The 13,080-nt window shown below is 38.8% G+C and overlaps 1 protein-coding gene across 9 annotated transcripts in view; it reads left to right on the top strand.

Annotated features, from left to right (window-relative positions):
• The window catches only part of LOC108697471 (protrudin), a 65,990-nt gene that overhangs the window by 14,254 nt on the left and 38,656 nt on the right, over positions 1-13,080 (top strand). For 5 of the 9 annotated variants that reach the window (XM_041571033.1, XM_041571036.1, XM_041571032.1 and 2 more), the window contains 2 exons: positions 7,579-7,718; positions 10,649-10,687. In XM_041571033.1, coding sequence (XP_041426967.1) covers positions 7,579-7,718; positions 10,649-10,687 — 179 coding nt within the window. The remainder of the gene's footprint in view (positions 1-7,578; positions 7,719-10,648; positions 10,688-13,080) is intronic. The other 4 variants (XM_041571035.1, XM_041571039.1, XM_041571037.1 and 1 more) reach the window with 1 other exon arrangement.

The following is a 13,080-nucleotide window of genomic DNA, read 5'->3' as shown; positions in this document are numbered from 1 at the left end:
TTTCATTTGAACATAAGTTGCACTTACATTCTCACAATTCAATTGGCAAGTCCTGGAAACAGCGGATCTTGAGTTGCTTTTGGTCTGATCTCCTTCCTGCGTTCCAAGATGCAGTCACACGTGGTCATCTGAATGTCACATCATGCCCAACACATTTTGCCAGTGTCTGCTTCTTCAGAGGTGTTTACTGCTAGAGTCCTTTGCGGGTACATTTTTTGGAACCCATACCCTACCCGTTCCCTGCAATCCGCAACCTGGACCCGCAACCCACATTCTTACCCGCTACCCGACCCGCAAGTACCTTATCCGCATCTCGGACCTGCGACCCGTTGACCATCAAGAATCAGGAAGTGCTGTCATTGTAAACCGGAATTGACTTCATCGGAAGTAGAACGTGATCAGAGAAAAGTAGTTAAAATCGATATTGAGAAGACCCGCAGAACCACTGACCCGCGTCTATACTTGCACTCGGAACTTCTACCCACAACCCACAGGGTACCGCAGGTTTTTTCGGTAACCCGTGGGTACCCGACCCGCTGCAGGACTTTATTTGCTGCTATTTGTCAGGGCTTCCCAATTGAATTGTGAGAATTTCATGCAGGATGAGTGACTGATAAGCACTCTTTTAATACTCTAAGGTTTGGAGTACATATACCCATCACGTGTTCTAAAACAATGATAGTGGTTTATTAATACTTTCTTGTTTTACAAAAATGTGTATTTTATTTAGAAGCCACTATGCTGCTTCTAATAAATGGAATGTAGCACTAGATTGCAGAATATAGATTGGCTATATTAAGTGGTTACATTTGAACAATGAATTTCTTGAATGTGGGGATACCAATGTATTTTTTTCAGAAAGAAGCAAATGTTTTAGGGCTTCTTATTGATTGGAGACGCTTAATATTCAGTTCTCATGTAGGCCCTTGGTGTTCCATTCCCACACTGCATATTTATTAGCACAACATTTGAGATGTTAATGTCTATGGATTTTCTCAAATCTGCTGCAATAATATCCATGCCAGAATAAAAACTGTATACTTATATGGAGTTGTACAAATGGAATCATCGTGTAGCTTAACCTGACTGGTGAGGAAACCAGTACTTATTCAACTTTTTTTAGTACCAGTGCTATGATACCTGTTTTCATTTGCTACAGGTGCTCCCTCATTTGCTAAGGGGTTAATCAAGTGTAGCCATTTACATAGCTTGGCTGTGACAGAAGTCATCCAAATCACTCTTAAAGTCATTAAATGGACTGAAGATTTTACAGCGGCAGAAATCCGTTATATGGCCTGAATAACTCAGCTGGTGGCTGCATGAAAAGGGGGGGAAATGATCTAAGTCAGAATAATACAAAATATCTGTTATGAGAAAGAGAATACTTACTGTATTTGTTTGTAGAAATCCATAGGAAGGGTTTAGAAACTGTTGTAATTGATATGTTTCACATAATTATTTAATAATGAATACAGTGAAAATATTCAACCTTTAGAAATGGAAATAGCATATTGCATGTTTTTACAGAGGCATCTGCCTTATGTGTATAGATTTTCTATGAGTTGTCATGGCTGTGTGAGTATGGAGACTTGTGTGTTAAATCCTTAAATAAAACTTTCAAAAAGTTAACCCTCTGCGTTTTCATCAACCTATAACACTAGTCAGTCATTCAGGACTGTAATCATTTCCAATTGGTATTCACAAATCATGTACTTACTTCTCTCGGCTGGAAAGGTGGTTTGATTCCTCTGTTTTCCAGCACCTCCCAATCGATTGATTTATAAAATAGGTGGCGCCTGATGTCTCCTTGCGCACCAAGCCGTATTTTTGGGTTCAAATCAAGGAGCTGAAAGATCAAAGGACACATTATAATACTGCAGATTTTATACTGTCAAACAAATCAACCAATACGATTATTGCAAATGATTTGCAAACATTGCTAAGATCATAGATCTGCAGGTTCCCATTTCCAATGGGTTTGTTTAAAAGCATGACGATAACCATTCATTTTGGATGCATTTTCAATTCTAGTTCTATTGCCTGTGCGCAAGTTGTTGAATATCTAAAAGGCGATGTAAAGGTGATAAACTCTGATAAACCATCAGATTCAGAGATCTTCCAATTCCCTTTTAGCCAAGGCAATGGAGCAGTAATAGGGCATCAACATATTTGTGTTACAATACCATTCCCCTCCACATTCATAAGATGTATCAGATCTTTTTTGGTGGCCATTTCACAATTTCAATGACTGGAACACCCCTAATGGGAGCATAAATGGAGTATAAATACAACTGTGAATGTTACAATTACTTTATACCCACCTTTTCCAGAAGATCTTTTAGGTTCTTATCCAGACAACAAGGTATTATAGGATCTTCTGCAATGAGGAAAGCCATCAGTTTGTCTATAAATGATGTTCTCTCGTTGACCATTTCGCAGATGGTGATGCCTAATGACCACCAGTCCACTGCCGCATTGTATGGCTTTTCCTGAAGGATCTTGAAAGATAAAAAAATCATTTAATTTTATCTACTGTTTGGTTGTCTTAGACACATTCACTGATGTGCTTTTACTTGGGTTTTTTATTGTGTATATAATCATTTGTCACCTCTGGGGCCATGTATCCCATGGTTCCAGCCCAGCCAGTGATGGTATCGTCCCCAAAGACGTTTTGTTTAGCCAGGCCGAAGTCTGAGATTTTAGTATGGCCTTTTTGATCCAGCAGAATATTGTGGGGTTTGATGTCTCTGTAATATAGAGAATAAAGGAGTTACACAGAAGAAGACAAGGGATGATGATCTGCAGAGCAACCTGTGTGTGGCCTCTGCTGTAGAATGTTACAGAGCTGACGAAATCTATACTGTCAGATGGATGATTCCCTTACTGTGCAGGAATTGCAGGCCACACATCAACTCTGCAGAATGGAACCTTTTAAACAGGGAAATAATAGTTAATTCCATGAAGATTATCCTATAATACACTACCTTTCTATTAAGAAAATTAATAATAATTAACTACTAAGTTTCCTAGTATCAGAATGTACTAAGTACATTGTTTTGTTCCTTACAACATGACTTTATCAGTCTGTGAAGAATTTATAATATCAAAACAAGCTTTTCTTATCAACACTGGACAAATTTGCAGTGGCCGAATTTTTTTACCCACTCTATAGCTATCAACTTATATAAGCAAATTAATATGTATACTTTGGATTTTGTATTCATATACAGTATATCTACTATTCCATATGCTGTATGTTTGTATCATTGCTGTAATGCTTCCCTTAATCCTGTTGTATTTAGAGGAACCACTTACAATACTCGGTCCATATCCAGCTTGCCGTGCCGATCCAGCTCTTGTTTTAGGCTTCCCCCACTCAGGTATTCCATTATAAAGAAGGTGTGCCGCTGGTAACACAGACATATAAGAGTAGTGAACATTTTATCAATTATAAGATGGTGCAAAAAATATGTAAACCAAATAGGATGGGGCAAGGAATTCTCTATTTTTGTCAGTAATAAATTCCCATTGCTGTACATGACATAGTTACATAGTTACATAGTTAAATTGGGTTGAAAAAAGACAAAGTCCATCAAGTTCAACCCCTCCAAATGAAAACCCATCATCCATACACACACCCCTCCCTACTTTTAATTAAAATTCTATATACCCATACCTATACTAACTATAGAGTTTAGTATCACAATAGCCTTGGATATTACGCACAAACAGAAAACAATTAACTAGATTATATGAATATATGACATCAGTTCCTGAATATTGTGGATTAGTTGAGGGGTATCCTGTATGTTATTAATCCAAAATGCAGTGCTGGGTACGGTATATAAATCCTGCATGAACATGTATGGGGATACAAAGCAAGTAGGCCTCATATATTGTGGCTAATGGAGCCCTACTGTAATTTATAAAGATATTAGAAATCACTGAGCAAATGTGCAACCAAATAAAAGAGTGTGCAGGGCAAGTGTTTTACACAAATCGTGCTACACAAATCTTTTTTATATGGGGTGCATTATTCATTATAATCTACATCTCTCTTCATTTAAATGTCTTGCTTTCCAAACAATACACCCCTGTTCAAGGGCAATATTGCTTCCCTTCACCTGTCCAATTCCCTCCTCTGCTCCCTCCTACCATCCATTTGCCCCTTCTTTCTCTCAACTTCCCCCCCCCCTCTTTACCCTTATAGGTTGTATGAATTCATCTGGTTACTGTTGACTTGCTCGCCTATAGCTCCCATAGTGGATCAGACAGCAGGCAATGAGAAAGAGCAGCAGTTTGTGTGTGTGGGGGGGCGTTTAGTGGAGGGCAAGTGGGTATAGAGACAGTGGCAAGCAGGTGTGCTAGGGCGACGGCAGAGGGCAGGTAGGTGGGTGGTTGGGAAAGAGGCAATAGGGGAATGCCAGAAGAGAATGTGAGAGCCACATGTGATATGTAGTCCATGTATAGTAAAAATATGAAAATACCAGTAAGAATCGATTCAACACTGCATATACAGGATTAAATGGCAATACTGAGCCAAAGTTGTACCTCAGTTTGGAATTCGGCAATGCCTTGGCAAAGGAATGGACACTCTCTGGAGATCTTCAACACTTGTGCCTCATTCTCAATGCTGCTATAGTTGGTGTTTTTCGTTTTTCTGATAGATTTCTGAGACTATCGGCCATTCATTTTGAGATGCAATTCAATTCAGAAATACTTATCTCACTGTTTATCATGTGAAAACTCTATTGATGTCTATGGGGTAAAAAATGGAACTGAATTTGGAGAAAAGTTTTTTTTTTTTTTTTAATCAGAGTGAAATGTAATCCGAGTTTTCACATGATAAACCATGAGATTCACACTGAATTGAATCTGGTCCAAAGGTGGAAAATACATTGATATACAGTTATAAATTCACTCACTTTGCCAAATTTTCCTTTTCCCAGCACAGAATAGAATTTATAACTGGAGATGCTGAGTGGGTCAGGCCTTGAAGACTGAGCTGGTGGTGTCATGGCATCAGCTTCTCCTAGTGGGCAAAAGAGATTTTAGATATTTGCTTCTACCATATACTGCACTTAAACACATTAAACAAAAGTGCCTATTCTTTCCCATAATTAAATAAACCTTAGCAATACAGAAAGCATTTCCATGACAGTACAGAACTTTTTAAATAACTCAGCAATTTAACCCTCTCAGAACCAGCTGATTTCCACTAGTTGTGCACATTTTAATGTTTTAAAAGCAAACCACTGATTGTTTGTTTTCAGTTACTGCACCTTGGGCAGCCTTAGTTACTCTTTATTAAATCTGGGGGATAAGTTGATGTAGACTGGGAGAGACGCTTAAGGTTGATATTGGTTAGTGCCCATGGGTAAATGGTGCCTTTTATTACATATGCTAGATACAATTGCAGCGGTAAAATTGAAGCAGTTGGGAATCATGTGGGTTGCTCGTTTTTTGAAGTTTAGTGAAATATTTAATCTATGAAATGTTCCCCAGAAGTTTCCCCAAATATAATGACAAAGAGGGAAAGCAGAGACTCCTTATGCTTTGGGGACTGATACATATAAAGAAAATTAAGTACAGGTCTAATCACCAATAGCAACCTGGTTTATATTGATTGGTGCCCACAGGTATATTCAATTGTGCAATTTTGCACTTATTTTGGTAGCTGGGCTGTAAATAGCATTTGCACCAGTAAATTAGGGGCAGCTGGTAATCATGTGGGCCACTCGTTTTGCAATGAAACCATTTTTAAGTGATTTCTCTTTACCTTTATCGGTCTCCTCCCTTCTCCGTTTCTCCTCCCTGCAGCACTCATCTGGATCCTGCTGCTCCTCTGGACTCCTCACTCTCTTCTTCTTGGTCTTTCCCTTTTTTTTTTCTTCCTCTTCCTGGTTGTCATCTTCTCTTCTTTGAGGGCCCAGGGCCTGATTCGGTGAAATTTGGTCTTTTCCTCTTCATTCTCTCTCAGAACACGCAGAACTCTCTCTTCTTCTTCTTCTCTTTCTGAAGTCTCCTCACCAACTGTAATTTCCCAATGGTCAAGGTGTCTTGTGCTGTGGCAGGTGCCACTTCATGACATCATTATCCGGGCACAGGCTGCAAGATACCAGTGCAGTGCAGAACCAGGCACATAGTTCAAATTGAACATAGGCCCGGGAGTTACCACTGCAACTCAGAGCCTGGTACATATCTCTAGAGTCAGTTACAGATACAATGTTTTCGTAGTAGGGTGTTTCATGTATATTGTGGGACTAGGGGTTCAACCTGTAGGTACTGTGATTATTTACAGAGCCCCCAAAATAATAGGAAGTGCAGCTAGTGACCCCCATACATCCCCTATGCTGTTAGTTTATCTTATACTGTACTTTCATATTTCATTCCATTTGTTCTGTGTTCCAGATTCCAGCTGTTTTATATATGAAAGTCCACTTGCATTGTTTTTTATGTTCATGGGAAGTCATTTACTGGCATTTGTTTGTGTGGGAGTTGCCATGAGCCCAACATGCAAGTTCTCTCTTCCCTACAGTGTAAGATTCATATATAGTAAATGTAGATATACCCCACCTACTAAAGTAAACCCTAGCACCACTTGTTTGGAATCTACTCCAGTATTTGATATGTTACCACCCTTGGTTGCAGTGTGAGCAAATGAACCATTCTTCATTATAGGATTATTTAGACTTTTACTATAAGGTCAATAATATCCCACTGCCCTCTTTTGAGTTATTAATACAAACTCCAATATATCAGGAGGTGATTAATTCTTTCTTGGGCTAGAGAGCTGTTGAATAAAAAGCTAAATAACAAAAAATACAAATAATAAAGAATGAAAACCAATTGCAAATTGTCTCCGAATACCACATTCTACGTCTTATTAAAAGTTAACTGAAAGGTGAACAACCCCTTTAAGGTAATTCCAAAGCTTACCTATGGAAGGACATCTTTGTCCATTTTGACATGGGTGACAAAACACCCTATGTGCCATTGCCCTTAAGGTTTAACTGGTGTGCCCACTGTAAAACTGGCAGCTTCTAAGAGCACTGCTGGGCATCATATTTTGTCATAATCCAGAAACTGATCAGTATTCTACTGGTGGAATTTTTATGCATATCTCTCACTAAAAGCTTTAGTACTACAAGTTGTGATCTCTTTTTGATCTGTGTCCTAAAAGAGCAGACATGGACTTTTATAACTAACCACGCCTCAACAACAGTTGCCTATGGGTACCAAGGTGCTTCACAAGATGGCAGCTTACTAGATCTGCTTCTATAGAAGCCCAACGTTACTATGATCGCTTAATTATATTGCACCAACGTATTCCACAGTGCTGTACAATAAATGGGTGGATACATTGGACACACAGATTTATATATTAAACAAATACAAGAGGTGATATCCAACTTTAGCTTTAGACTAACACAGATACCATTATTGATGCTGGCATGAATTTGCTGCAATAAAGCCCTTCTCTAGAGCAATCCCTGTCTGTAGCAATGGCAAATATTCTGGTTGTAGCCAAATGGCTCTGTTTGATGGATTGAACTGATTGTGCCTTTCCATTTTTAGTTGTTGCCGAGTGCAAAGCATCCTTGCAGCAGAAAGGCAGCACTGAGAGCAGCTCTATAGGACCAGCTCCATCTTGTCAAGAAGTAGAAAATGGCTCAATTTTGGATCAAACTCCTACTCCAGTACCAACCAGTTCTGAGGTGAGTGGACTTAAAACATTTAAATGTAGAAAGACAGGTGAGTGTTAAGGAGATTTCCTAATCCACCGTGAATCTACCACACACCTATATACATCTAAATATAAAGAAGACTGTTTGGCGAATGATATATTTTTGATAAAATACAGGTATGGGATCTGTTATCTGCAAACCCTTTACCCAGAATGCTCCAATGAAGGCCATCTCTCATAGACTTCATTTTAAATAATTGATTCACATTTTTAAAAAATATTTCCTTGTTCTCTGTAATAATAAAACAGCAGCTTGTTCTTGTTCAACTAAGATATAACTAATCCTTATTAAAAGCAAATCCAGTCTATTGAGTTTAATGTTGTAAGGATTTTAGGATGTAGATCCAAATTACAGAAAGATCCTGAGCATTCTGGATAACCGGTCCCATACATTGTATCACCAGTTTTGACAAACATAAAAATGATGTCTGTAGATCTAGGTCATATATATATAGATAAAGTGTTTATAGTTAGTGATCATTACAACTTCCTTGTTATGCTCGGTATGAAATAAATAACATTTTGTATTGGAACTTTTATAAGTCAGATGTCACTGTTTACTGTATTTAATGCAAGGTGTTGGCTTCTTCACCCCTCTTGCTCACTTAAGTGGCTTCACAAAGTTTCCCATGCTCTGCTCATTCCCTGAGGCACTTTCTCCATCCTCCTGACTACCTGTCCAGAAGGGCAAGCGTGTGCATGTTGGGAGCAGTTTGAGGAAGCCAGCTAAGTAAAACGAGAAAGGAATAGTGTTGCTGACAAATTGCAGCTCATTCTTTTTGTGCAGTAAGAAGCATTTTATCATTGCCTATGAGCACGTCAACACTCAAGTTATAACAAGGGAATTGAATATGGCTGATGATTTGATGAGAACTAGCAATGCACCAAAAACATAACTAAGCTAATGCTAAGAGTGTTATAGTCACCCTATGAGAAATGAGCACACTTATCTTTGTGCCCCCTGGGCAAGCTGCTACATCTTCCAGAAAGACAATCTTATGTTCTTCTCGCTGCCGTTTCCATGGTTATTTCTCTTTAGTTAAATACTCACCAGATGCATCTCTGAAGAGCCGTATACATATATATACTGTACAAATGGCCTATTGTTCAGAAATAAAAACCTATTAGGAGAGATAGATAGGTGCTATATTCATTATTTACAACATATATATGTATGTATTTACAACTGCTCAATCACCTTGTGAAGAAATGTATGTCTCTTGGCTGCATGTTTGCGGGAAGTTACTGGAGGAGAGACTGAGATGGTGACTTCTGGTGGGCAATGGACATAGGTAGTCACTTGAAGGATTCCCAGCATGCTGGTTATTGTGCATTTTAAATATATACATACATACTGTACCAATAATAAATATTGCAATTGAATAAATGCCACTATAGCTATTGTGATTTCTATGGATACTCTAGTAAAGTGTTTCCTACTAAGATGAATGGGACGTGTAAAGATGATATCACATTGTGGGTGCCATTAGCCTAAGAGCTACAGAAGGGTTTTGTTAAGAAATACTAAGTTTTATGGGACCAAGACAAAAATTTTGCATACCTCCCAACTGTCCCCTTTTTTCACGACAGTCCTGATTTTGACAGCTCAGCCCGCAGTCCCGGTTTGTTACTGAAATGTCCCGACTTTCTCTTTGATCTCCTGCACTGAACAGCCAGAAAAAGATACACAGTTTCTGGCATAATTGGCATTTGGCAGAGAGCACAGAATACTGGCAGCTGCACTTCCATACTTTTGTAACAATTTAAGATAAGCAAAGAAGCAATTGTAACAATTTAAGATCAGCAGGTCTCTTGGGGAAACTGTGACTTGCAGCTTAAAGGGCAATTTACCTTCATTAGCAAAACTGTAATAATGCATAAAAAACACAGAAATGTGTTCAGACTTTCATAACCTGCCACATTTTGTAAAATGATCTTAGTTATTAGGGGGTGTGGTCACAAAATGGACGTGGTCACAAAATTTATGTCCCTCTTTTTATTTACAAAATGTTGGGAGATATGACTACGGCTCTTTAGCGAAGCTGGTAACTTTGTTAGAAATGGGAATATATATACACTTACCTCCTAATACTCCCATTATATAAACAAAGCGGCGGGTGGAGGGGCAGCATTGTGTACAATAGGTATGAAAAGGCGAATCTCCTTGAACTTCTGGCTGGCACCGGTCAGATTAAACATTGGCCAGGGTGGAACAGGGAGGCTTCCATTTTGAGACGTATAGCTGTGTGACAGACAGGAATGGGTTTATATAAATGAAGGAAGAAATAATTTTATTCCAGCAGCTTTCAGCTGGTTATGGGATTTTCAGTGTTCACTTTAGTTGTTCACTTTAGGTTGACTTTGGCTTCCTAAATTCACAAAGCATTCCATTTTAATTTCCCTGGCAGGTTTTTTTTATTTTATAAAGGTCTCATTACTGCACACACATTACTCCACACATTCTTTCTGCATTCCCTGGACAGTGAGAGATTCCCATTGCACTGCACAAGCACTCACTTTACTTCCCATCTGGTAACTTGGATTGGGATCTCTGGATCCCACAGCATTGTGTTTCTGAATTGATGTTCAATGGAATCTACTAAATCACTTGCAGCCTGGCAGGGCCTGTGTGCTTTGTCTGAATTTGATGCTCAGCCCAGCTCTCCTTTGTGGCCTGAGACATTTTTTTATTTTCATAATGGATATGTTTTAGGAAAAGCATTCCCCTTTTGCACATCATTAATTTAATTTCTCTCGTTCCTAACTTTGGTACATCCCTATTCTCCTATGCACTTCTCTTGCTAATTTACTCTCTCTGTTTCTCATTCCAGCTACATTCCTCCCATCTAATGTGTTACTCTTCTGTGCTTCCTTCCCCATTTTTTGTCTCTGTCTCCTCAGTTCTCCTCCTGCTTGGACGAGTTCACAAGCCATAAACTGGTAGGATTTCATTGAGTAACATCCTGCTTTCTGTTGGAAACGTTATTAACTTAGTGTCCAACAGTATTTGGAAAACATTAAACTTAAAGCACAGCCAGAGCCTTGATTTGAGAAATAGAGTGGAAGGAGGGAGTTGTGACCAGTGAAGAAATCTTCATTATCCTCTGTGTCTTTTAGACTAAAGGCTTCACGTGATATTTGTGGAATCTTTATGGTACCTACATTAAAGAAAATGTAATTCAGAAGCTTTGGGACCTCTTACAGTGATTAAAATTGAAATCCCAGTGTCCCTCACAGACATCATCTGCTTTGAGATGTTGGAAGTTGAAAAAAAATGTCATCAGTAAAAATATTTATAATGTGTAACAAGATGAACTAATGTGTTTTTGACTGTTTTGTGTGCCGTTTCCTGTTGCAAAGTCCAATGTTTATCTATAGATTGCTCTTGCATTCTAAGTAATTTCTCAGCAAGGAGTAAAAGCAAAGCGAATTTGCCCATGTAGGTAGGACCCACTAACAGCAATTGCTGTTGCACAGGCAGTCAGCACACCATTATTTTCCATATTAAGGGAATGTTGTTTGCAACACATTTTCACATTTGGCCGACTTCTACCATTAGCTATAATCCCTACTGAGGAATTATCCAATTAACATTTTCTACCTCTGCACATCTTCACTTATATATGTAACAGATGACTACCAAGCAGCTTGCCATGGCTTCTGGATTTAAAAATGTCCATAGACCACAAAAAAAAAGCAGCACTGGAAATCTATACTTTTAGCAATAATCTAAGGTTAGCCTTGCCATTCTGTTGAGACCTTTCTGTATTGCAGTCTATAGTCACCCCCAGTTCATACTGTGTGGTTTATACGCAGGAATAGCATTTACATCTTTCATTTCAACTACCACACTGTTTTATACTGAAGCCAACAAGTACGTAACATTCAGGGGGGTCTACTGTTAGCTAAGCTTCAGAGCCCATTTTGTTATTGTGCCACTCATCTCACTTTTAGGGGCAAAGTGCGAATTTAGAACTCACCACAAAAAACTCACCCATGTTCTATACATTCCTATGGGTTTTTAAGAACCCTATTTATCAGTGGAGTTTATATTTGATAAATATGCTTTTAAAAATCCCATAAGAATGAATCGAAAATGAGTGAGTTTTTCTGTGGTGAGTTCTAAATTCGCACTTTGATAAATCTGCCTCTAAAGATTCCATGATTCCATGTGAGGGTGTAGAAAAAACACAGCCGCACACACACTTGGGGGGGGTTACCCCATTTATTTTGACCACCTGTGCATCAGCATTTCGGGGCCCAACCCAACCTTCATCAGGAGCCAGGATACACCATCAACTTACTAGTTGAATTCTTGAGAAGTCGCCTTTTTCCATGTGTCAGTATGTAAGTTTGCAGAATATGACTCAAAGCCATACACACACACCTAATTATGCGTTTGATGGCGCTAAACCCCATTTATTGTGACCATCTGTGTATCAAAGTTTCGAAGACACAACCTGCCCTTCATCACAATAAAAACACCATGGAATTGTGGACTGTTTGCATTGGATGTGTTCCAAGTCTCTTTTGGAGAAAAATCACATTAAGGACTGTTTGCACAATGAGACTCTGGGAGTGGGAAGCAGGTCTTTGTTGACTTTAAAGGTGTTTTACACTTCTGATGTTGCATCCTCACGAAGGTTGGACCCCCCCCCCCAATGTTGATGCAGAGGTGGTCACAATAAATGGTGTAAGCTCCCCAACTGCACATATTTGGGTGAGTGTGACTCTCTGCTTTCTTCTACACTGCTGTGAGGACCTTGCCAGTCATACAGGAGAATCTGCGGTGAAAAAACAAACCGCATTTATTAAGTTGCCAACATCTCAGCATCTGCCTGTAGCTTAAAAAAAACGCTTTGTCATTTAAGAAGGGAATATTTAGTAGTGTATATATACCCTTTTTTTTAATACAGTAGCCTTTTTTAAGTGGCTCAGTGTGCAGTGCAAGGTTAGTAGTGTATATACATTTTTATGGCAGATTTATATAGGCATTTTGATTGCTGCAATCTTGCCATAATATTTTAGGCTAATTGCCTACAACTTTATCACCTACCATTGTCATTCTCATCATTCGCCTATTCCATAGAGGAAACCAAAAGGCACATAAGCTAACAGTCCCCACAGAAAATATAGTCTGAGGTATTTGCCGCATGACCAGCTGAACAGAGCTTTAAATGGAATTATGTATAGATGGGATACTTACCTGTCAGGCTTTCTTATTGGCTTTGTAGAGTGACTCCATGGAACTATTCTGACACAGCATTCAGCATTAGAGTGTTTTAATAAAGATAACTGGCATCCATTATAAATAGGTAAATATATGTATATTT

The sequence above is a fragment of the Xenopus laevis genome, chromosome 7S, assembly GCF_017654675.1.
Source record: "Xenopus laevis strain J_2021 chromosome 7S, Xenopus_laevis_v10.1, whole genome shotgun sequence".
Lineage (NCBI taxonomy): Eukaryota > Metazoa > Chordata > Amphibia > Anura > Pipidae > Xenopus > Xenopus laevis.
The sequence above is the reverse complement of the archived record's forward strand: the minus strand, read 5'-3'. Positions and strand labels throughout refer to the sequence as shown.